This window comes from Muntiacus reevesi, chromosome 9 (assembly GCF_963930625.1).
Source record: "Muntiacus reevesi chromosome 9, mMunRee1.1, whole genome shotgun sequence".
Taxonomy (NCBI): Eukaryota; Metazoa; Chordata; class Mammalia; order Artiodactyla; family Cervidae; genus Muntiacus; species Muntiacus reevesi.
Window position 1 is genome coordinate 58,376,894 of NC_089257.1, and position 26,146 is coordinate 58,403,039.

The 26,146-nt window shown below is 40.1% G+C and overlaps 2 protein-coding genes across 4 annotated transcripts in view; both read right to left on the reverse strand.

Annotated features, from left to right (window-relative positions):
• Nucleotides 1–9,311: 9,311 nt before the first annotated feature.
• On the reverse strand, nt 9,312–11,416 carry LOC136175945 (small ribosomal subunit protein eS6-like). The gene is made up of 2 exons (XM_065946130.1): nt 11,285–11,416; nt 9,312–10,038 (listed from the first exon to the last, which is right to left on the reverse strand). The coding sequence occupies exons 1-2, from the start codon at nt 11,414–11,416 to the stop codon at nt 9,376–9,378; spliced, it is 795 nt and encodes a 264-aa protein (XP_065802202.1). The 3' UTR covers nt 9,312–9,375.
• A 1,999-nt stretch (nt 11,417–13,415) lies between these two features.
• Nucleotides 13,416–26,146, reverse strand: part of JHY (junctional cadherin complex regulator) — a 73,066-nt gene continuing 60,335 nt past the window's right edge. For 2 of the 3 annotated variants that reach the window (XM_065946157.1, XM_065946155.1), the window contains 3 exons: nt 16,658–16,738; nt 15,742–15,870; nt 13,416–13,613 (listed from right to left, as the gene is read on the reverse strand). In XM_065946157.1, the coding sequence (XP_065802229.1) occupies nt 13,416–13,613; nt 15,742–15,870; nt 16,658–16,738 (408 nt within the window). The remainder of the gene's footprint in view (nt 13,614–15,741; nt 15,871–16,657; nt 16,739–26,146) is intronic. The other variant, XM_065946156.1, reaches the window with a different exon arrangement.

Sequence of the window (26,146 nt, forward strand, 5' to 3'; positions counted from 1 at the left end):
GCATGAACCCTAAAGATCCTTCTGGGTCTAAGTTCTATGATTCTATGAATGTAGCAGCAGACTTTATTTTTTTCCCCCTCAAGTAAGCTTGTTTGGGGAAATATTAACTTAAGAAGAGATAAGTGTCAGAGTGAGACCTTTGTCCAGTCTATATTATTTAGGAGCAAATCTATTGCTTTAAAAATACAAGCATTGTATATACTATCTGTATTTTCCAAAAGCTCTTTATCAGTTAACAATCAGTGAGTCTTGGCAAGAAGAGATTGTTTTTCCCTTCATAAATAAGGAAATTGAGGCTTGGCAAGATTGAAGGATTTACCCATGAAATCAGGACTAGCTAGGAGCCAAAGCAGGACAGAAAATCTCTTCTGACTCCTTGATCACTTCTTTGCCCCAAACACCTTTTCTTCTGATAACAATGCATTGGTTGGCATGTTGCTTCTAACACTTCGTAAGGGCACCCCTCTCATTTATTTAGATCTTGTAGATGTGCTACAAATGGAAGTCTAGGTTCAGATTCCTCCTCTCTCTCTCCCTGTTCAGATAACAACAGCACCATTTTAAGCAAGTTCTTGACAAATGCTTTACGGAAGACTCGGTTATAGAAAGAAAGCGATTTTTGAATAAGAATGTTCTTGTTAACCGGGAGGAGAAAGTGGATACTATTACACAAGGGGAAATAAATCTCAAATTCTTCTAATCCCAGGAAGAGCAACTACTAAGAGGGATTTTGGAGGAGAATCTTTGAAGTGAGTAGAAATACTGTGTTTCGGGGGAAAAAAAAAAAAAAAAATTAGATGGTTAACACAAACTCCAAAACATCAAGCGTTTCTTTCTTTCTTCTCTTGTCTTCACAAGAAGATGACAGGGCTTATTTTGGGTCTGAGAGTAACAGATTAGCTACATTTTAAAGACTTTTTTTTATCTTGAAAAGACAGGTAAATAGGAAACACTGTTAGCATAGGCACAACATTGCTTGACTGGAGGCAAAATGAATCCTGGAGCTAGGGAGTAGCTGTGTCTTTCATTCATGAGCATCAAACACAAGAAGATGCTCACCCTGACTCATCCTGGTCTCCCTCTGTGGCTGTCCCTCCATGGATGGGTTAGTTGGGAAGGGAAGAGCTCAGACCAGGAGCACCAGCAGAACCTGTGGCACCATTTCCACACGAGATAGTATTCCCTGAAATTGGTGCAAACAATTTGATAGCAAAGTTCTCCTAGTTTTTCTTTCCTTTTTCTTTTTTTTTTTCCTTTTTTATAGTGATGATGGTAGAGGATAGACACAATTTAGTCTCAATTTAATGTAACATGATAGCACTTTTTGTTTTTGGCCTTCAATACTGATCAAAGCCTCCATAGGCTGAAAAGGTATTTTGTCTGAATTACCCAGGCTTTTGCTTCAACTCAGTTTCACTTGCTGGTGAAGATCTGACAAAACCACGCTCATTATGATGTATTAAAGAGAGACATACACAGATCTGGTTCTGAAGGGTCAAAACCATCTTAAAATAGCCCTGGTGGACAAGTCATCCTACTTGTAATCCTAAATGTAGTAAATAATTTGTTTGATATTTGTTCTCAATGTTGTTTCTGATGGACTGCATTTCATAGCTTCTCAGAGAGGAGAATATTCTCAATAATATTTCTACTCACGTGACATAAGAACGCAAGAAATTGACAATACATCACTTAGCCTAGTATTAGCTGATAGTGGCACTAAGAAGTGGTTAATTGAAATCCATGACACCACTTCAGAAGACAGAGGACTGGCTTTTATCGATGGATTTGATAACTAGAGATTAAGAGGTATGAAGGCACAGAGCAAGCAGAATGCTTTCTGGTGCTAAGAGAAACGTGCAATAAACATTTAATTGAATCAATAACTTCCTGGTCTTGAATTGGACTCGGTGTCTGTGCAAAAATAATGAAATGTATTATATTTATGTTATGTTCTTGGCATTACATTTTAAAGAGGATATTGACAAACTAAAATTTATCCAGGAATGAATACAGGAACCTAGATAGTAAAAGATACAGGAAACAAATAAGTGTGAACTTTTTAGCTTGGAGAAGCAAAGCTTTGGGGAGGGTTGGGAGAAACTGCTAGTTGTGTTTCAGTGGCTAGAGAGGGATTACGTATCACAAGGACATGTCTAGTCTGTTCTGCTGGAGAGGGCAGAGCCAGAGCCAGTGGGTGGTTCCAGGGAAGTAGATCTTGGAACAATATTTAAGTAACTTCTATAAGACGGGTATTGTGTTGTCCATCAGTAGAACAGGCTAAGTCCACAGAACACTAAATACTTTTCACTAGAAAAGTGTGATCAGAAGGTGGCAGGCAAAACATCTAAAATTATTTGTCATCTTACTAAGAATAAGATTTTAGTTCATACACTCTAAATAAATAGAAGAGTTAACAAAAACAAGAAGAAGAAAAGGATATTCGTTTATTCATTAAAGAAGTCCCAGAACCTCACTCTAAAAAGTAAGTGAAGACTAAGTGATGCTCCTCTGAGTTAAAGACAAAAATATAATCAGGAAGGCATTGTCAGTATTACAAGAGACATTTGACAAAATCTAAGTCCTTCACTTTATAAAGGAAGACGTTAAAATCCAGACATAACGAATTATGGGCCAATGTCAAATAGACAGCGGTGGAATTAAGACTAGAAGTCAGTTTTAATTATACCTTACCACTAATTCATATTGTGATAAAAGTGGCAGTGGGGCTATTATCATTGTATTATGTGGAGGAAAGGATTTTGCATAGTAATTTTAGGTGTGAAACTTAAAAAAAAAAAAAGCTGGAAATTATCTAGCAGATTCTTAGATCAATTTATAGTAAACCTAATAAGAGCAATCTGAAACTTAAATTGACATTCCTAGGAGGTACTGGGTCCCTTAGCCCTGTTTTTTATCCAAGCCACAGTTGAATGACGATTTGCTGGGATGTTTTAGAAGATGTTTGCATATCCAGTAGGATGAGCTAGATATGTCTAAGTAATCCCCATACTTTTCTAAAAGTTTTGGCCTAAATCTCCTTTAATTACAGACAAAGCAACTGAGAGAGGCTGACTTGCCTCATGTCATACAGGCTATTAATTTGGTAAATTACAGAATTAATACATGCAGAGGTCAGAGAGCATTCCAGTACATATTTAGGAGATAAAAATTTGAAATGACTTTCATGTTTTCTCTTCAGATTCTCTCTGCTGTATTTTCTAGTTTTAATCCTGCCTCCCAAAGACAGATTTCTCCTTCTCTCAGAATTCCCGGCGTGTACACTGGATAACCTTCCCTCCGTGATTTCATTTTTGTTGTTGCTCAGTTGCGAAGCTGTGTCCGACTCTCTGCGACTCCATGGACTGCAGCGCTTCAGGCTCCTCTGTGCTCCAGTCTCCCAGGGTTTGCTCAGATTTATGCCCATTGAGTCGGTGATGCTATCTAACCATCTCATCCTCTGCCACCCCCTTCTACTTTTGCCTTCAATCTTTCTCAGCAGTTCCAGTCTTCTCTTATTACTCTTTGTATTATTGTAGAACCATATCTGATTTGGCCACTAGCTAGATGGCTTAGAGACTTCAATCCTAATCATTCTTTTGCTAATGATGACTTGGCATCTGTAAATTATTACTTTGCTATAAATTTTTCTTAGTTGGTATCTGAAAAATGGGGAGAGTACCCTGTAAATCAGTTGAGAATGGGAGGGGATGTGAGATAACAGTTATAAAAATACCTACTGTGGTATCTTGGAAGAAACGTGCTAGAGAAAGATGATGAATTACAACATACATTGAAGGTATCAGTTTGGTCTTTGATACTAAACTTCAGAGGACATCGACTGTAGCAGTATGGTTACCAAAAGGTCAGTATTAGTTTTATGTACCATCACCATCATTAAAAAGGGGATATTATGTCTCTTTCCAAGGAATTTTTTTTTATAACTTCATCTTAATTTCTGTCACTGACCTCACGTGTGGACTGAGAGGATCAGACAGGCTGGATGAAATACAAAGTGTCACTGGGGATGTTTTATCCAGAATGCTCCTTTTCCTCCCGGTTACCTAGCCCAGCCCCCTTCTGTCCCAGGTTTCTGTTATCTCCCTTAGTGACAGACATGATGCTATGTAAGGAGGGAAGTTAGAATTCAAATCCATGGGAACCCTCTTAAGAGAGAAAGAATTGCCCGTGATTCCAGTATAGGGATCAAACCTGCACCCCTGCAGTGGAAGTATAGACTCCTAACCACTGGACCAGTAGGGAGGTCCCTGGGCATATATTCTTAACATTTCATTTTCCTGAACCAATCTCTCCCACAGCCTCTAGCCTGCCCACTTTGGATTCTGTGTCAATGCATCTTTCTTCCCCTTCACCCTGTGCTTGCGTTTCATTTTACTCTAGTTTCCTCTTTCTTCCTCATTCTTGGTTTACGCTCTTATTTTGGTGGAGCACAGGCTCCTCTAGCTTCCTGGTTAGTATGTGAAAGGTCAATGCTTTGAGATCATTCTTGTGTAAAAACATCTTTATTCTAGTTTCTTAGTATTTTGGGTAAGTATAGAATTCTCAATTGGGAATAATTTTGAATACATTTGAATAGTTTTGAAGGCATCATTCAATCATGTTTTAGCTTCCAGTTGCTTCTGTGAAGTCTAATGCCATTTTGATTCTTGATATATCCTGTTTTATTTATTCATTTGTTTTCCTTTTGGGAAACTTGTAGGGTCCTCTCTTTGGAGCCAGTGTGCTGAAATTTTATAGTGATATGCCTGTGTTGGAGGTTTGTTTTCACATACCTTTTCAGATGCTCAATAGGCCCTTTGAATATGAAAACTCTTTTTTCAATTGTGGGAAAATTTCTTGAATTAATTTTTTGATGATTTCTCTTCCTTTTTTTTCTATATTTGTTCTTTATGGAACTCCTCTTATTTTGATTTTTTTTCAAACTTCCAGATTTATCCTCTAAACTTCTTTCTTCCTCTCCTGCTTTTCTATATTTTTGCCTTTTTCTCTCTGCTTTCTGAAAAAAATTCTTCAGTTTTACTTTATAACCTTTGAATTTTTAATTTCAGCTATTATTTTTCTAACTCTCAAGATCTCTTTAATTTCCCTCTCTTTTTTTAGTGGTATGCCATATAATATCCTCAGATATTTGGAAAACCTAGATTGTCTGCTCATATTTAAGTAGGAGAAACAGAAAGCTGATAGGAAGCTCTGAATACCCAGTGAGACCTGCTGGCTGTGAGCTCTCCTGCAGGATACCATGGTTGACTCCTTCATTTGGAGATCCACTGAGGTCAGAATCTTTAGCTCTTTTCTTCTGGGCTGGTCAGATTCCCAGAGAAGAATTTCCAAATCTCTGCTTGTAGGATGAAGGCCTAACTTTCTGGGAGCAGAGTGGCAGAGGAGGAGCAGAGGTCTGTGTATTTAGAACAGCTTTGCTCATTGTTGACTCTGTTCTTGGGACGGTGCCCCGTAACAGCCAGTCATTTCTCACTCCTGAGACACGGTCCTACCCTCTGCAGAGGGTCCAGCAGCCTTTTACTGGGGTGGTGGAGGGTCAGTTGTCCTTCATTTCACCCCACCCCCTTTCCCCGCTACTTCCAGTGGTAATTGACACCATCAGTTCCTGAGCATTTGGGGGCATTCTGTAGTGTAAATCAGATTGACTCTTAGATTTCCCCATTGCTTGGTTATGATTTCTTATTTTTTGAGGCTTTTAATTACTATTATTATTTTACAGTCTATTCATCCCCTTTCTAGTTTTAAAAAAGTTGCTACTGGTATCCCTCTTCCTGTTCTCCCTGTTCTTGTATGTTTATGTCTTTAAAAAACAAAAAGCTGTTACTGTGATTTTAGTGGGAGCTTGCCAAAGGAATGAAACAGATATGCACATGGGCGCGTGTGTGTGTGTTCAATCTACTGTATTTATCCAGATTTCTCATAATTTGGATTTAATGTTTGTTTATTCTGGCTTTTACAATGAAGGTACTGACCTTTTATCTTGATGTTTCTTTTATGTAACTGAATTTGTTAAATTCAGGAGTTGCATTATCATTACAACAGACTAAAAGGCTGACTTTGCTGCCAAAGCACAGAATATCCCCTCTTACCTCATATTCAGTAATATAGTACCAATGGCTTGGGGTCTACCCATTTGAAAGTACTGGAAGTTAGTTAGTCCTTAAGAATCTTTGTCTGTGAAAGGTCCAGAATAGTTTTACAGGATATTCTTAGAAATTTCAAGGTGAAGGGATTTGTTATTTTATTTTTCTTGATCTCAGATTAATTTGAAACCTGGATCCCTAATCTCTGAATAGAGAAACAGAAAAGATAAATAGAAACAGCAAAACAGAGCCACAGACACACAAATACATGCGCACACACATGCGCACGCAGGCTCATAAAGAGAATGATGCAAACAGGACAGGGAGAATTGGAAGGTGATCAATTAAGACATTAAGTGTTTTGTGACACACGGACGCATCTACATTTTGCCCTGATAACAAGGCCATCAGCTCGTTTTCAGAGGGCTACTGCCTTCTTCAGCTCAGTCCTCAGATCAAAGCAAAACTGTCTGCATGCATTTTCCAATCAGAATGGGCATGCTAATTTATACTCCTTAATGTGTGATGGTAAGAGACCCCTTCAATTAACTGAATTCTATAGCTGGCAAAATAAAAGGTATACAAAGAGGCGCAGGCTGGAAGAGCCGAAATTCTCATTAAATCAAAAGGTCCAGTATTCATTACCTCGTGCATCTGAGGCTAAACACTAAATATGGGGATCATCAAAGGAGGTTTAATGGGTTAAATTGAAAATATAATCTAATTAAAACATTAGACATGGCAAATAGTTCTTTGATATTCATCTAAAGGTTTCATTAAAAATGGGTGCTTGAGGTTTGTATGCTAGATTATCAATTTTAAGGCAAGACAGCATCCGTGGTACCGCTTCAAAGTGTCACCATTGTGTGGAAGCAGGGGAAATGGGAAAAGACATTGCTGCCAGGTGACGGGTTGGGAACCCGGGTAAGGCCAATCAGGTTTCATGAGAGTGATTTCGATCATTGTCTGGATGGCAAAAAAAGAAAGTGTAAGGATTAATTTAGGAGGCAAATTTGCCACAGAGGAAAGTGTCCATTTGGGGCCCAAATTATTTAGTGTAGATATCCACAGGGATTTTACTCACTGGACATTCATTTTCTTTTCGTCTTCTTTCTCCTGTACAAACAGCTTCCCAAAGGATAACTGGTATACTTGGTGGAATTTAAATTTCTGAAGGTTATTTCTCCCACTGTCAAATTTGCACCCTTAGGATACCTACTGTTTAAGCATCTCTTGCAAACGCTTGGGACTCCAGCGACAAGAGGTGCTCTGAAAAGCCAGTCTGGCAGCCTCCATATCCGGTCGGGTATCTCTGAGCTGTCAGCTCATTAAAGAAAATTTCTGACATCTTATCAGATATTTCCAGAGCATCACTAAATATATTTGCCTGAGATAGTCACATCATTGTAATCCTCTCGACCCGTTAGAGTTGTTTAATAGCGGAAGACCATTTATTCAGCTTATTGAAAATTAATTACTTACATGGCTCAGGTTTGCAAGGGTACAATGAAAAGGCAGTGGAGAGGCAGCAGGGGAGATAAACCTTACCGCCAAATTCTTTTTTCTTCTCTTCATTTTACCCAAAGAGGCCATATATTGAGTGGTAGAGAGAGCCGAAAAAAAATCTGTGCACTTTGCATCTTATTGCTTCTCACACTGATATTTTCATAACCTTTTGGAAAAGCCTCAACTTTCCAGCTATTCCACTAAATCAAAATCAGGTAACAAAACATGAAGAATGGGAATCTTTAAGACAGATGGGGAAATAAAATGAACAAATGAAAGAATGAATACATTGATGAATGAAAGAAAAATCTGCTATCCATACCGTTTTGCTTTCCATTGAATGGATGTTTGCCTAGGAAATGGAGACATTTTGTGTTTTCTCAGTACCTTTGTGAGAAAGATGTGTGGTTTTGCTTAATGAAGTGAGAGGGGGAGTAGAAACAAATACTGTACTTAGTCTGGAGGCTGTGGGTTGAGGGGACAGTTCTGAATATCAGATTTTTAGCTACTCTGAGATCCTACTTCCGTATGCTTTAAAAAGTGGAGTGAATATATAAGTAAAAATTTTATTAGAATACATATTTCTCCTTTTTTTGCCTTTATAGTACAGAAATTTTGCCTGACAATGTAGAAAATTTCTTATAATCAAGGATATAGAATGGGAGTGAGACATTGGATAAACAAAATCTGCAATAATGAAAAAACATCACATCGTGCTATTAGTTTTAAATCCTTTTTCACTAGGAAAATAGCTAAGCAAATGGAGCACTCATGTATCTTTTTGTCTTTCTGTTTTTACCCATTAGGAATAGAAGTTATGAAAATGTAGTTAGCATTAGGGGGAAGTCCTATAGTTGTCCTGTAGAATACTTGAGAGTTAGATGAAATGTGTATTATTATTGTTCAGTCATTAAGTTGGTGCCCGACTCTTTGTGACCCCATGGACTGCAGCACACCAGGCTCCCTGTCCTTCACTATCTCTCGCATTCAAGGTTTATTCTTGATAGGAAAAGATAATCTTTAAAAAGGCATGCTTAGGAAAGCAACCTTCATTTTTCCTTAAGAACTTTATATTTTCAAGTGCAACTTCTAATCTAATGGTAATGTATGTATGGAAGCACATCTTGGAGAGAATTAGTTAAACTTGTCCTGATATGTGCAGACTTTCACCCAAATTCAATTCATTTTTTATGCAATTTTTCAATCAGTAATTAAAAAAGAATCCCCCCTGAATTTATCCTGTCTGATATTATAGACCATTTGCTATCAACTCAAAGTTCTCAATTAGCTCCAGTGTTGTTCTAATTACTGGATATGTTTTCAAACAACTCCCAGCTAATAACTGTTAGGATGAAGAGTCATTTTCTCACTATAGAGTAGGCTGTGCATGCCCCGATTGGAACCATTAGACTTTGGTGCTTTTGCTACGCTTACCTTTTATTTTATTCCTCAATATTGTCTTTTCTTGAGTTGGTTTCTAGATAACCCCCAGGAGACTCCTTACCATACAGAACAATATCATGAAGACTGCTGTCATTAAATTCAGCTACTTATCCAAAAGCTCCCTCTAGGAGGATGCTCTTGTTGGAACCTCAAGATGAAAAAACATCACAAAAGGAGCTATAATAAGAGAGCATACATGATTTAAAGGTCCTTTATTTATACCAGCTCATAGAGATTAGACAGATTAGGCACTATGTCTTTCTTTTTTTTTTTTTTTTTTTTTTGATGTCTGATCTTATTTATTTGTTACTCTTAGAACATCTCATTTTTGACTGGACTCAGACTTAGAAGTAGAAGCTCTCAGAGAGGACAGCCTCCGTCTCTTGGCAATCTGTTCCTGCCGTTTTTCTTTGGCCTCCTTCATTCTCTTGGCCAAAAGTTTAGCATATTCTGCAGCCTCTTCTTTGTTTTTCTTAGTACGCTGTTTCTTCAGAGCAATACGCCGGCGTTTGTGTTGCAGAACTCGTGGAGTCACAAGACGCTGAATCTTGGGTGCTTTAGTCCTAGGTTTCTTACCTTCTTTGTTTAGGGGCTTTCGCACAACATACTGGCGGACATCATCTTCTTTAGAGAGATTGAAAAGTTTGCGGATTCTGCTAGCTCTTTTGGGACCCAGGCGACGAGGCACTGTAGTATCAGTGAGTCCAGGAATATCCTTCTCCCCTTTTTTCACGATGACCAAGTTGAGAACACTCAGATTGGCATCCACAATGCAACCCCGTACGGATTTGCGCTTTCTCTCTCCAGTCCTCCTTGGTCTGTAACAGGAATGCCCCTTACTCAGTAGCAGGCGAACTCGGCCATGGGTCAAGACACCCTGCTTCATGGGGAAACCCTGCTTATCATTCCCGCCACTGATTCGGACCACATAACCCTTCCATTCTTCACCCAGAGCGTCAGCAGCAACTTCTGTGGAGATTAGGCACTATGTCTTTCAATGGCTTATCTAACATCTGGTCAAATCCAGGGCCTCCATCATTTTATCACTCAGGTTTATAGTTTCGTGCCCTCTGATAGGCAGGTTCTTTTTATTTCCTAAATACCTGAAATAGAAATACTATAAAAATTGATTACTGATCCACTTGGGTCTATAGAAAATCAATGTTATTAGTACAGTTTTCTTGAAAGGAAGCGTCAATAAGTGTTTGTCTTTCACTGTCCTTGCAGAATCTCTGTCCTGTCCTAGTATCATGACATTTTGCTTAGACATTAGAGACATTCTGCTGGATCTTATGGTTGTGGAATGACTTGGGGTCAGATGAAGCCTACTTTGAACTAGTCTTTGATTTCAACCCCCAAACTTTCAGCAAATATGTTCTTCTTCTTTTTTTTTTTTTTTTTTTTTTTTAGCTATAGTCATTTTAGATGCTACCTGTCACTTTCAGTATTTGGCTACAAAGAACTTTTTAAAAAAGCATCCCATTTTTAAAAAGTTATTTTTGGCTGTGTTGGGTCTTTTGTTGCTGTGCAGGCTTTTGTCTAGTTGCAGAGAGTGGGGGCTACTCTCTAGTTGTGGTGTGTGAGCTTCTCATTGCAGTGGCTTCTCTTCTTGGGGAGCATGGGCTTTCGACACGCGGGCTTCAGTAGTTGGGGCACACAGGCTCTAGAGCACAGGCTCAATAGCTGTTGCTTATTTGCACAGGCTTAATTACTCTGGGGTATGTGAGATCTTCCTGAAATCGTTTCTCCTGCCTTGGCAGGTGGATTCTTGATCACTGTGCCACCAGGGAAGCCCCTGTGTACAAAGAATTTTAATTGTGCTAGAATCATACTTATTGGATGGTAAAGCCTTGCCTTGGATGTGAAGTCTCTGGGAAATGTTTGATATCTACTGACTCACTGAACCTGCTTCAGTGGAGTGTGGGTTCTAAATGGCATTGATATATGTGAACGTACCTGAAGGATTTAATGCTCAGGCTGACAGAAATGGTTAGGGAGGGTTTATAAATGTTCTGGAAAAAAAAAAAAAACTAATAGCATCTCATTTATTGGTCAACATTTGAGTTGTGTTGTAGATGTCTCTTACAACTTTATCAGTGTAGTAATGAAGTTGCCAGATTGTGCATGCTAAAAATGCAAGATAGGTAATAATGCATATTTCTAAAAATGGAAATTAATGGTGGAAGTTCACGTCCCAAATTGAAATATATAGCTAATTCCTCTTTGCTCACACAGAGAAGCAAGAAATCTCTCTTACCACAATCAATCGATCCAACAGCACTGTTCAAAGACTGGAGTTTAGACCTTCCTGCTCTCCCACTGTAGGACTGAAGGGATTCATAGTCACACCCTTTCTTGATCATCATTGCCTCTTCTGAAAAATTGACACTTTAACAAGATAAACCCCTTCCAAGCTGTAAATTCCTTTAAGATAATTTAATAGAAACGAAACATTTAAATAATTTACCCTGTCCCTTTACATATGGAAATATGGAAATGTCTTTATATGCATTATTCCCTTTATCTTCCAGAGCAAGTTTAAATTTAAGGCCATTTAGGGAAAAAAATCATTCTAGCTCCTGTTTTTAGAAAAATCTTTGAACATGTAACCTAAAGGGTCCACTTCTTTTATAAATACATTTTAAGAGCAGCTTGGGCTATGATTTTCCTGAACTAACTCCTCATATATACTCTGATTTCCTCAATACTACTGAACCAGGATGCTCCAACTTACTGTTTATCTTCAGGTACTTGTTATCTTTCCAGACCTTCAATTCTGTTTCCAGTAGGAAATTAAATTTTGTATAGGCAGCCTTTCTACCATGTTGTGATATATGTAGATGTATACAACATAGGAATAAATCTCCGAAGCTAGTCCTTATGCCACCTGTAGATAAAAACAGATTTGCCTGGAGAATTCCATGGACAGAGGAGTTTAGTGGGCTACAGCCCATGGGGTTGCAGAGACGGACACGACTGAGTGATTAACACTATACTGTACTATTGTTAAATGTGTCCATTTCTGGATATAGCCATCTAAGAATGCAATGCCCACCTAGTACAAGCAACTCAGAAAAATTAAATCCTCCAGTAAATTAAGACCTGTGAATTTTACAGTGTGTATGCTGAAGAATTGATGCTTTTGAACTGTGGTGTTGGAGAAGACTCTTGAGAGTCCCTTGAACTGCAAGGAGATCCAACCAATCCATCCTAAAGGAGATCAGTCCTGGGTGTTCACTGGAAGGACTGATGCTGAAGCTGAAACTCCACTACTTTGGCCACCTGATGCAAAGAGTTGATTCATTGGAAGAGACCCTGATCCTGGGAGGGATTGGGGGCAGGAGGAGAAGAGGACGACAGAGGATGAGATGGTTGGATGGCATCACCGACTCAATGGACATGAGTTTGAATAAACTCTGGGAGTTGGTGATGGACAGGGAGGGCTGGCGTGCTGCAATTCATGGGGTCGCAAAGAGTCGGACACAACTGAGTGACTGAACTGAACTGAGTTTCAAAAGATTTTTTGAAAAGTAAAAAAATATTTATTAATATTGACATTCACTAGTACACAGTGGGATGTTTTTGTCTTAGCCAGTGTTTTTGTGTGAAAGCACACACCTGAGGATATTTTAAGATATTTGTGATGGCAAGATGGTCAGCACATTTATAGACTTGAGAAAGTAGCTTTGGGAAGGTGGGCCTCAGAGTTGCCTAACTTGAGCGTTCCTGGACTTGGTAGATTTCTGATTAATGTCTTGATGCTCTGTTAGAACAGTATGGAGATTGATTTTACTTGGGTGAGCACATCTGAAGCACTTTCATTTAAAAGATTTTATCCTTTAAAATATTGAGAGATGTTAGAAATGGTTCGGAAATGACATCTCAAAATTTACCTGTGTATAGTCCCATTTGAGTTCTTTTCAGTAGAAACCGAAGTGTTCATACTTTTTTTTTCTTATCAGAAAAACGAGAAATAAACCAAACTAATAGATTTATTTCTGGGTAACTTCAAGAGTTTCATTGCTGAGAAAGGGTAGCCATCATTTTAGAAATTAGAAGAGCTGATAGAAAACTAGAAGGTTTTATTCCCTAGTTCTTATTCAGCCCCAGTTTTAACTGATTTTGAAAATAAATAATTAAAATAGTTATTTTATGGAATAATTAAAATAGCTATGGAAAGTAAAATATGGCACCATCTTGTAATTAGGGCTCCATATTTTAAATCCTGTACAAAGCAAACATGGATTGTAGTTAGTTAGATGATGACACGAGGTCATCACTTAATGCAGAGCAGTTAAAGTTGGAATTTCTCTCCTCCATGTCCATTCCCCAAGTGTCTCTGGTCTCCAGCACATATGTTGTCTATACAATGTGCAGGACTTTAAAAGCAGCCACGGCCTGTTTTTCTCTTTCGTGTCTGTTCTGCAGCGCTTCCAGCAGTGAGATTTCAGGTAAGGTGTCTTCTTTTCCAGCATGGGTTGGATTTTTCTTTTCTTTTGAGGCTTGATCACTCAGATTTGAAAGTTTGGGTTTGGGGATGGTCTTAGCATATTCCAAAGCCTAAAAGCATATAAAAGTTTATTTGAGATGGGAAGGGAGCCCTGGATTCCTTAAATCTAGTCTTAGAAAAGGTTTATTTATAATATAAATGGAGACTATTGCTACAGGTAATGTACTAAGACATGGAGACCAAATGGAAAATACAAATAATGCAATATAACACACAGTTTAAATAAAATTAGCCATGTAACAAAATGCTGTGGAAAAAAAAGAGTTGAAGACTGATAAATACAGTTGTGCCTTTGGATGTTTTCTTTATAAAACTGAGCATTATTAAAGTGCTTGAAAATAGATTTCTTATGTGTTTGATCTATTTAGCTTCTGGCAGTCTTATTAAAACCAAACCTCTATTAAGGAGATATTAACAGACCTTTCCATCCAAAGAGGACTTGTTACAGCTTGAGACCAAAGACATCACTGTAGTTGAGATAAAATTGAGCCTCCGTTATTACACCAACTATTCTTCTTTCTGGCTCTCAGACCTCTAGCAAGTATTCTTTAGAGGTTGAAAATTATATTTTCTTTTTTTTCTTTTGTATACCTATAGAAACCTGGATACTGAAAAAAGGCAGTCTTTTATTCAGGGCTGTCAGTTCTGAAAGGCATTACAATAAAAATGAGCTCACTAAATATGATTTCTAAATCTGCCTTTATGTGTTTTAACACTTTTTTAAAATTAAAAAATTGAAGTATAGTTAATTTACAATGTTATTTTAGTTTCAGGTATGCAACTAAGTGATTCAGTTATATATATATACACACACACACTTTTTCAGATTCTTCTCCATTATGGGTTATACAAGATACTGAATATAGTTCCCTGTGCTATACAGTAGCTCCTTGTTGTTTATTTTATATGTAGAAGTGTGTATATGTTAATCCCAAACTCCTAATTTATCTCCCCTCTCTAGTTTTACATTTTAGTAAGTTTCCTGAGAGCTGAAATGGGGATAGATGCAATATATATAAGTTCTGGAAGGGGAAAAATTTCCAAAACAGAAAAACTCCAGACTTCTCCCTGTGTGTAGGTGACTTCTGTTGGAATTTCTAATTATAGACTTGCTGTCTTGAATTTTTTCATGAAAAAATAATGGTTTGGAGAAAAAAGAAAAAGTGGCACCATGGAAACTCAATCAAGAGGACTGAGGTCTTCAAGGTCTGAGGAAGAAAGGCAATAGATAGAAAATATGAGAGTCGTGAAAGAGAACATGAAGTACAAATACCTAAAAGCACCAAAGGGTCACTTGTGCCTCATGCAAAGGGTCCCACGTCCTTGCTGGGACTGAGGCAGAGACTTGTACTGCAAAGCTTGGTGTCCCCATAGAACATCTTTCATTCACATCACAACTTAGAGTTGGATGACTTCTGAGAGGGAGAACATTCTGTATTTTATGAAATCATTTTTCTTGGGTTGTTGTTGTTCAGTCGCTCAGTTGTGTCTGACTCTTTGCGACCCCATGGACTGCAGCACATCAGGCTTCCCTATCCTTTACCATCTTCCAGAGTTTGCGCAAACTCATGTCCATTGAGTCAGTGATGCCATCCAACCATCTCATCCTCTGTCGCCTCCTTCTCCTGCCCTCAATCTTTCCCAGCATCAAGGTCTTTTCCAATGAGTCAACTCTACATCAAGTGACCAAAGTATTTTCTTAGGTAGAGGAACCTATACCTATTGTACCATTGCTTAGGAAAAATGTAGGGAGTGAACTTGAAACAATGAAGGACTTTCCTCTGACACTGGCACCCAGAGATGGCAAGAACATGCTAATTTCTTAAAACTTGTTTAGTGGTAGAGAAGGATTGTAATCAGGATTACTAGTTTCCTTTAGAAAGAAAACCACCTAAGCATTCAATTTTTGTGTCACAAACTTGAAATACTAGGAGGAAAACACATGGAGGACAAAAATAATAGTGACCCTCAGGGGAAAAAAAGACTCTAACCTTCCAGCAGCATAAGTGGGTATATCACTTTTACATCAATATCTGTGAATGACAGGGTGCTGCAGGAATGGTAGTAGCTAAAACATCCTCTGTGTTCAAAAGAAGTGGGGAATTTAAGTCATGAGGTCACAAAGATTTCCTTTTAATTCTAATTGAAAAGAGAACTGCCTTGGTGAGAGTTTCTTACCTTCTGCCGCGGGACAGCAGGTTTATTTTCAGTTATTGCTGTTTGTGGCTTTGAGGGGATGGATAGTGCCTTCATGTTGTATTCCTTCACTTGTTTAGCATATTCCTTTTGCTGTATTAATTTCTGCATCTGTTCAGAGAAGCACAGGGAGGGTGACTCACAGGTCCTGCTAGATCGCTCTGTTCTCTCTTTCAAGTGACAATAATTTTAGTGAGCTGGGCATACAGTATCATTAGCACAGGGGAAATGGGATTACCATGTGTGACAGCAGTGAAATGGTTAAATTAATGTTTCTCCTAGAAATCATTCTCTCTCAAGGGGGCACTAATACACCCAGTGTTCCTTTAACAGGGGCTAAATCACATTCAGCCTCTGCTTTGTTGCGTTTACCCAATTTATTTTCATTTTTGCTTCCAACTTTGAACTCTACTCTCTTTTTATGCCTTGAGTGCAACTGCAGTTAAAACACATTAAATGAAGATCTCCTTTCACTAGAGGAAAGAGAATAAAGTGGATGCACTTTTCATGGGCTGGGAAACTCTTACCCTGAGTATCTTCTCTGTAGCCACTCTTCAGTATTCTAAAGATAACTCTATTGGAAAAGACCAACAACCACATAACACAGACATCTCTTTTCATGGGCACGTGCCCCACTTTTCTTTTTGGGCCTTCAAAACTAACTTAAAAGGTGGATACATAAAACAACATTGGCTGAGTAATTTTATTTCATGGTAGGAGTGCCCGGGGCTTCTTATTAATACCAGTGCTAATTAATACCAGTGCTATTTCAGAGGGGTCTCTATTCAGAGGGAGATGTTTGAATTAGAACTTGGTTCCGGGGGTCTCTCTATGCAGTTCTGCTGGAAGACAAAGGGCAGATCTGAGCCTGGAAATGCTGTAGGTACCTCCCACTCACTTTGTCTCTGATGGACTCAAGGTCAGGTCCGAGGCCTCCAAGCTTCATGTCTCTGTTCTGATAATCTTTCAGCTTGGAGCTCTTGAAAATACAAAGAGAGAGTTTCCTTTAGAGACTTGTATGTTTTCCGCTCCCTCCCCCGCCCCTTCCAAGTTGTCATAGCCACATGAGAAAGGGGAGAAGTGAAATGAAGAATGGTGGCCTGCGTGGACCTTGGGGGAGTGGGTGTGTCCTGACAGTTATTCCATTTTAATGGTCGTCATTGATAACAGTGTCCTTGGTAATTTGTAGCTGGTGGGCTGACATGTGTGGACTTTTCCACTTCTGCAATAAAAAAGCACTGAAATTCTCAAAATTATAAATAAAAAATTTCAAGTGAGTAAAGTGCTGCTTTGTTATTAACTTTTTTTTTTACTTTTTTTTCTAAATTTTAATTTAAATATTTAAAAACTTTTTTACAATGTTGTGTTGGTTTCTGCCATACAACAATGCAAATCAACTCTAATTATACATCCATTCCTTCCCTCCCTAGCCTTCCCCCTCTCCCCCCATCCCATCCCTCCAGGTCATCACAGAGCACCAGACTGGGCTTCCCGTGCCACACAGCAACTTCTCACCAGCTCTCCATCTTATACCTGATAGTATATATATGTTGATGCCACTCTCTCCCTCCCCCACTGTGTCCACAAGTCCATTCTCTACATCTGTGTCCCCATTCCTTCCCTGAAAATAGGTTCATCAACATAATTTTTCTAGATTCCATATATATGTGTTAATATACTGTATTTGTTTTTCTCCCTCTGACTTCACTCTGTATAACAGGCTCTAGGTTCATCCACCTCACTAGAACTGGCTCAAATTCATTCTTTTTTGTGACTGAGTAATATTCCACCATGTATGTGTATCACATCTTCTTTACCTACTCATCTGTCAATGGACATTTATTGCTTCTATGTCCTGGCTATTGTAAACAGTGCTGCTTTGAACATTGAGGTACATGTGTCTTTTTTGATTATGGTTTCCTCAGGGTACGTGATCAGTAGTGGGGTTGCTGGGTCATATGGTAGATTTGTTATTGATATTTTTAACATGACGGACACATTCCTACTTTGCTGCTACTATGACAAGTATGTCTAGTTTTGTTCCATTCACTGCACCAAATGATCTCTCTGGAACAGGTGATCTATCAGTAAATGACTTGGGTAAGCACACTGCTTCACAGGGAGAGTGCCCTGTCTGATATTAAGATTCAAAAGAAAGGAAACATGTAAAGCTTAAGAGTCTAAGGAAAACCCACTGAGAAATTCATTGTATTCAGTGTGATTCTGGATATATTGAACGGTACAGGTAATTTTATATGATAACTATTATTACTTATATTTAAAGGGACAATACAAAACAAGGTCATTTAATTATTAAATTATGACACTTGAGCACAGTAATAGGCAGGAAAAATACTAAGACACTCCTGACTGTAGGATAGATTGAGATTTTCCCCAAATTCCTGCTTTTGACAGGAAATCTGACTTGTTATTTGCAGTAGATGCCCTTGTGGAAAACCAGGTCCTTTAATTTGAATTCCTTTGGTTGTCTTCCTTGGGAAGGGTGCATGCATGCTAAGTCACTTCAGTCATGTGCAACTCTTTGAAACTCTATGGACTGTAGCCCCTCAGGCTCCTCTGTCCTTGGGACTCTCCAGGCAAGAATACTGGAGTGGGTCGCTTTGCCCTCCTCCAGGGGATCATCCTGAGCCAGGGATTGAGCCCACGTGTCTCAACATCTCCTGCACTGGCTGTCAGGTTCTTTACCACTAGTGCTACCTGGGAAGGGTAGGAAGGACAATACCAAAGAGATGGTTTGGGTGACAGTAATGATCTTAGGGCACATCGAAACTGGTGCTTAGAATAAACAGCCATACCGCGGAGATGGCAGTTCTGAACTGTACATGGTACCACCTGTTTAAATGCTAATGACAGGGCATTTTTCTAAATGTTGAAAGTTCCTGTTAATTATTGAAAAGTGAAAGTAACTTAGTCAAGTTCGACTCTTTGTGACCCCATGGATTATACAGTCCATGGAATTTTCCAGGCCAGAATACTGGAGTGGGTAGCCTTTCCCTTCTTCAGGGGATCTTTCCAACCCAGGGATTGAACCCAGGTCTCCCACATTTACCACAAGGGAAGCCCAAGAATACTGGAGTGGGTATATACACTATACCTAATTTGTTCTTTCCTAAGAGAGAATTTGGCAGAGATAGTCAAGAGACTTTAAAATGGAACATTTCATCATATAGTTACTGCATATAATTCTCAAATCTTAACAGTGAATTTACATATACACACGAATCAACTGTTACCACTCACAGGGACTATTGACTGACTACCTGGAGGTCAGATCACTTAGCTTCTCCATTGCTGTTTTTCAGGCTTAGAGCCAAATTCTCTTTTTCCCTATTCCCAGCACTGAGCTCTAGCTTTTGAGATATGAGCTAGAGGGTGCATCTTGGAAAACTTTTATTCAGACTGCCACAGCCCCTCCCCCTTTCCCTTTTTCTTGTCTTGAATGTGGATGTAATTTCTGGAGCTAGCAGCAGTCTTGAGGCCAGGAAAGAAAAAAGAACAAGAGAATCATAAATAGTGGTTCTGATGTTTTGAGCTCTGGAACCACCAGTGCAACTACCTACTTGTGAATTAACTATATGTAAGAAGAATGAACTCAAGAATTTTTCAAGTTGTTGTAAATAGCAATTCTCTGACTTGTAGCTGAAGGCAATATTTCTATGGTCCTACAGAATTTTTATAGTGCACCTTGGGGCTTCAAAGGGTCAAAGTCACGTGCCATTTAGGCAACAGTTCTACGGTGCAAGGATGAAAGTTCTGTAAATAGTATTTGCCTTATTAGAATGTTAATATAACATTATACTGTATAATGACATTTATAGTCAACACTCAGTGCATCTAATCCTAAAAGGTCAAAGAAGAGCCTTTCTTAAAGAAGGCTTTATTGTTGTTCAGTTGCTCAGTTGTGTCCAACTCTTTGTGACCCCATGGATGGCAGCACACCAGGCTTCCCTGTTGTTCACTGTCTCCCAGAGTTTACTCAAACTCAGTTCAGTTCAGTTGCTCAGTCATGTCCGACTCGTTGCGACCCCATGAATAGCAGCACACCAGGCCTCCCTGTCTATCACCAACTCCAGGAGTTTATTCAAACTCATGTCCATCAAGTCAGTGATGCCATCCAGCCATCTCATCCTCTGTCGTCCCCTTATCTTCCTGCCCCCAATCCCTCCCAGCATCAGGGTCTTTTCCAGTGAGTCAACTCTTCGCGTGAGGTGGCCAAAGTAGTGGAGTTTCAGCTTCAGCATCAGTCCCTCCAGTGAACACCCAGGACTGATCTCCTTTAGGATGGACTGGTTGGATCTCCTTGCAGTTCAAGGGACTCTCAAGAGTCTTCTCCAACACCACAGTTCAAAAGCATGAATTTTTCGGTGCTCAGCTTTCTTCACAGTCCAACTCTCACATCCATACATGACTGCTGGAAAAACCATAGCCTTGACTAGATGGACTTTTGTTGGCAAAGTAATGTTTCTGCTTTTTAATATGCTATCTAGGTTGGTCATAACTTTCCTTCCAAGGAGTAAGTATCTTTTAATTTCATGGCTGCAATCACCATCTGCAGTGATTTTGGAGCCCCCCAAAATAAAGTCTGACACTGTTTCCATTGTTTCCCCATCTATTTGCCATGAAGTGATGGGACCAGATGCCATGATCTTAGTTTTCTGAATGTTGAGCTTTAAGCCAACTTTTTCACTCTCCTCTTTCACTTTCATCAAGAGGCTTTTTAGTTCCTCTTCACTCTCTGCCATAAGGGTGGTGTCATCTGCATATCTGAGATTATTGATATTTCTCCCGGCAGTCTTGATTCCAGCTTGTGCTTCTTCCAGCCCAGCATTTCTCATGATGTACTCTGCATATAAGTTAAATAAGCAGGGTGACAATATACAGCCTTGACGTACTCCTTTCCCGATTAGGAAACAGTCTGTTGTTCCATGTCCAGTTCTAACTGTTGCTTCCTGACCTGCATATAGGTTTCTCAAGAGGCAGGTCAGGTGGTCTGGTATTCCCATCTCTTTCAGAATTTTCCACAGTTTATTGTGATCCACACAGTCAAAGGCTTATGTCTACTGAATCTGTGATGCCATCCAACCATCTCATCCTCTGTTGCCCCCTTCTCCTTCTGCCCTCAGTCTTTCCCAGCATCAGGGTCAAAGAAGGCTTTGGACTAAAATGACTAGAACATTAAGTATATAGAAGAAACAGTGTTCATTGAAGCCATTTAAAAATCATAAATCTTCTTTAAGAGAATGGAGTCATCACCCAGAAAAACCACTACAGCTGCTTCCTGCCTTTTAGATGTGTCTGCTCCTACTTTTCTAAAATTTTCCCTATGCTACAAATTATTTTGTTATTTCTCACTGAGGTTAGCATGACACTGTATTTCCCTGCCACTAGATATTTTCTGTGTATAACATGCTATTGTCTTGTTGTAGTTGGATTATTTAGTGCTTCCTCTGAGTATTGAACATTTAAGATGTCCTAGGGATGAGCATGGGCTTCCCTTGTGACTCAGCTGGTAAAAATCTGCATGTGATATGGGAGACCTGGGTTTGATCCCTGGGTTGGGAAGATCCCCTAGAGGAGGGAAAGGCTACCCACTGCAGTATTCTGGCCTGCAGAATTCCATGGACTGTATAGATCATTATGGAACCCCACATGGGGTCCCCTAGTCAGTGCTGACCACCCCCCCATGCAAACACACAGCAGCTGCTCCTCCAACCACACCTCTCCTCCTGCTCCCCCACCCACAGCCCTTGACCCTGGCCAGCCTCTCCCGACATGGGCCACCAAATGGGCTCCTGAGACCCTCCCCCTGGCAAAAGGCTGCCTGTGTGGAACTCATTCCACTGGGGGTGGACTGTAGGAGGGTGTATGCTAGACTTTGGACTGGCAAATAGAGGCCTGGGGAGGGGGGTCAGTATATCTCAGTTTCCTCCCCAATGACAATGGAATTTTTATAATATCTGAAAACTGAGGGGACTTCCCTGGTGGCTCAGAGAGTAAGAGTCCACCTGCAATACAGGAAACGTGGGTTTGACCCATGGGTTGGGAAGATCCCCTGGAGAAGGAAATGACAACCCACTTCAGTGCTCTTGCCTGGAGAATCCCTTGGACAGAGGAGTTTGGTGGGCTACAGTACATGGGGTCACAGTTGGACATGACTGAGTGACTGACACAAGCATGCACACACGCAGGGATGAGCACTGTTTGTGGGCCACTCATTATTTCTTCACAATTATTTCTTCTCGTCTCAGTTCTCAATTATTTCTTCGCGTCTCTGAAGGGAACTGAGATCATTGAAACAGAATCGTGAATGTATTCAGGGCCATTCATGAACACTTCCATTAAGGAGGCAGAAGAATGCTTCTTTTATGCAGACGTTGATGACACTGAGTATTATCACATTTTAAAACCTCTGCTGATTTTTAATAGGTGAAAGAGCTCAGATATCCTATTCTTGGCAACTGCGAATTTGTTCTTTATCTGGCCTATGCCACCTGTGCCATTGTTTTCGGCATAATCACTAAGTTACTATCTATTTGCCAAAGTAAACCAAAGATGAAAAAGGAGGGAACCCACTCATGTCCAAGTCACAAATCCAATTTGTCCAAAACTGAGAGAAAGAAATGATTAGTGCCCAGAAATCACATCCTTAGTCTGAAGCAGCTTAGGCTTAATCATCCCACCGACTCAAAAAAGACAGATTGTGAAGCATGAGTAATTGCTTATTGCTGCCCCGTCCAAGTTCTTACTATCACCTGGACTAGACGTCATGGCGGTCACAGGAAGACAGAACCGAGGGTCCAGTACTGCAGACTGACACGAAAGACAGTGTTGACCGAAAGGGGCATCTCCAAACGCCACTGACCCCTTGACAGGCTGAGCTGCTGCCAGCGAAAATAAGAGGGAATGTTTCTCAAGGGAGCGCCAGGGCTCCTGACAGAGTTTGTTCTGGGTGACCGGCAATGAAAAATCCTGGATTCACTTGTTAGCCTCAAGTAATCTTGATTGGTTCTCAGTGCTGCAATTTTGTTTGATCCCTTTCCATCAAAAATCTTTTTAACAGCTTTATTGAGATAAAATTCACACACCACCACATTCACCCATTTGAAGTTGTACAAGTCAGTGGTTTTTAGTGTAGCTATCAAGCTGTGCAAGAGTCACCACAATCCAATTTTAAAACATTTTCATTATCCTAAAAAGAGACCCCATACCCATTAGCAGTCACTCCCCTCCCCTCTCTCCCTCCAGCCCTAGGCAACCACTAATCTACTTTCTGTCTCTTCAAAAGGCTGTCATAGGCAAATAATCCCTAGAATTTACTTTGATTTACCTCTCTTTGACTGTTACAAGACCAAAAGGTCATGACAGTGTGATGCCCTCAAATTTTTTAAAAATTGCATCAACAATAATAGTCTCATTAGGTCTCCAAACATGAGGAAAATAAAGGCACGTTTTCAACAGATCTCCAGTGGGGTTCACAGTTAGTCTTTGCATGAGATGCCCATGGGCTGACATTAGCCAACTCTGGCTCTAGCTGATGACTGACCAGGCCAGACATGCCCCTCGGAACTGGTGTCCATGGGTCACGACTTTGGCAGAGTTCGGTACAGGATTTCCTGGTGGAAGGTTTCTGCCAGCCGTCCATCACGCTTCTCAAGTTAGACGAGGGCCTTTTACTGTAAACTTGGGGCAAAAGGTGCCTGAACTGAAAATGACATTAACTGTCCCTGGGAGGACTTGTGTCGACTCTTGAGAGGTCATGCCCCGATGTGGGGGGACACTGCAGGACTTTCCCCCAGAACATTCCTCAGATGTGTAAGGGTGAGAGAGTTACTTAGTGATGGGATAGAAAACAATGTCTCCAATACTGGGGAACAGCAAGGGGAAGGAAATTTGCTCTGTGGTTACTAAACTTAATCCAAATAAACCTCTTCTTAGAAGCAGTCGAGCAGCAATACCCAGATTGTCTGTGACAACAAACACATGAGTTAATTACTGTGGCTCAGCTCCGCACAGCTGTCAGAGAATTCCTTAAGCAGTTATTCTCTGTGGGTCACAGTGGATATTTTTATACTGTTTGTCATCCCTTGTGCTGGGTTAATCTCTCACTGCCTGATGTCTGGATTCAGTGGCATGGACAATGCTGAGTATTCATAAATCAGTTACAATACAACTGCCAGGAGAAGAGGGATGGTGCTCAGGCCTATTAGCTTGACAAATCCTCAGATTTTTACTGTGATTCAAGTCAATTCCCTTGGAGACCAAGAGATTTACTTTGACTGGGAAATGGGCCTGATCTGGGTAATGAGTCCCTGTGTCTGGGGCCCCGGCTACCTGCTGTCCTATACAAATAGCTTGGTTCTCAATCATTGTAGCTTCTGGAATGGTTCCCCGGACAAAGAGTGCTTCTTTGTCTTTGTCGGATGTAGGCTGAAGGTCTTGGATGGAGAAAATGGGTACAAGTGGATTGTAACATCCCCGAGAAGGAGGAGGAGGGGAAGGATTTCCCAAGTTTAAAGAGGGCTTGGGAAGCAGTAAGTGGAAGTTCTCTTTCTTCCTCTTCCCTCTCTTCCAGATCTTAGATGTCTGCTGATACCCACCATCACCTGGGTCTATCCTCTACCCTCCCAGGTAAAATTCAAATTCAGACTACAGGAGGAGAAGGAAGGGAAGGGAAATGAACATCTAGTTGGCATCTATTTGTCACTAGGTACTAAGCTAAGGTTTTGGGGTTTCCCTGGTGGCTCAATGGTAAAGAATCCATCTGCAAGTGCAGGAGATACAGGAGACAGGGATTTGATCCCTGGGTCAGGAAGATCCCCTGGAGGAGGAAATGGCAACCCACTCCAGTATTCTTGACTGGAGAGTACCATGGACAGAGGAGCCTGGCAGGCTACAGTCCATGGGGTTGCAAAGAGTCAAACATGACTTAGTGACTAAAACAACAACAATCTAAGGTTTTAATACAGTATTTCATTTAACTGCCAAATGAAATCTACCAAAAGAACAACTCTAATTGTGCAAATGGGGACATAAGGGCTCAGGTGAATTAATAACTTGCCAAGTTAAGCAAAGATTAGGTGATGGAAATTTAGAAATGGTCAAGTGTGTGACTTCCACTGATCCCTGCTCACTAGAAATTGAGCTGAAAGTTTGCATTTTCCACAATAATACACAGTTGGTAGGAACCCTAACCCAGAAGATTCTCATCCGAAGTGGTGTGTTTGAGCTCTTTCTTAGGCCCTGATAACTCATAAGTTCTAGAGGGACAGGACATCCTCATCTTGAGAATGTGTTGGTTCCTAAGCTCTGAATATATTTCCCCATAGAAGTAATAATACACATAGTGTCTGACTTCCTAGTCCAGTGTACAAACCCTATTCTGTTTATGAAGTACTTGAAAATGACTAATTGTACCTCAGAACCTAACTGTAATGTAACCTAAGCATATAGTGATGTTTTGGTGGAAAAATAAGTTACTTATGATCCCAGGAACACATTTCTTCTTCATACAGTAAAACTGGGGACTCTCCCAGCTCTAAACAACTAGTAGTGGTCTCCATGGCCTGGGCAAGAATTAGGACAGAGGATGTGAGGGAAGGTCAGACAAGGAGCTCAAGGAGCCCTTGGGTGGGGGTGTGGGAAGGGGTGATGGTAAGGACCCCAGGTTGTGAGTTGAAGACCTTGGGTTGTGTGGGCTCTTGGGTGGGGGCTGTGGCAGTGGGCTGAGGTGCTTCATGTCCATCAACCTCTGAGGTCCTCTCTCAGGAGGACACAGCAAGCTGGTCCTCCTTTCCTTCTCTGTAATATAGAACTGTCATTCTAGTCCACTTTCCCTTGTTCTCTTTAAGGCCACCCTTTCCTTTCTTTCTGAGGCTCCCACATGAGCTTTTAGCTCATGACCCCCTATTCCTGGTGTGCTCCGCATCTACCTGCTCTGCACTACATAGCCAGAACAGTCTTCCTAAAAAGACTAAGCTGAATATATTAAAGTTGCAGGACATAAAATTAACATGCAGAAATCCCTTGCATTCCTATACACTAACAATGAGAAAACAGAAAGAGAAATTAAGGAAATAGTTTCATTTACCATTGCAACGAAAAGAATAAAATACTTAGGAATAAAGCTACCTAAAGAAACAAAAGACCTATATATAGAAAACTATAAAACACTGTTGAAAGCAATCAAAGATGACACAAATAGATAAATATACCATGTTCATGGATCAGAAGAATCAATGTAGTGAAAATGAGTATACTACCCAAAGCAATCTATAGATTTAATGCAATCCCTATCAAGCTACCAACGGTATTTTTTAGAGAACTAGAACAAATAATTTCACAATTTGCATGGAAATACTAAAACCTT

What these genes read in the sequence shown, in the direction of transcription:
- LOC136175945 (XM_065946130.1), bottom strand. Translation starts at nt 11,416, where the DNA reads ATGATCAAGAAAGGGTGTGACTATGAATCCCTTCAGTCCTACAGTGGG. An exon ending in GAGATTTCTTGCTTCTCTGT is followed by an intron (nt 10,039 to 11,284) that starts GTGAGCAAAGAG and finishes TGAAAGACATAG; the next exon opens with TGCCTAATCTCCACAGAAGT.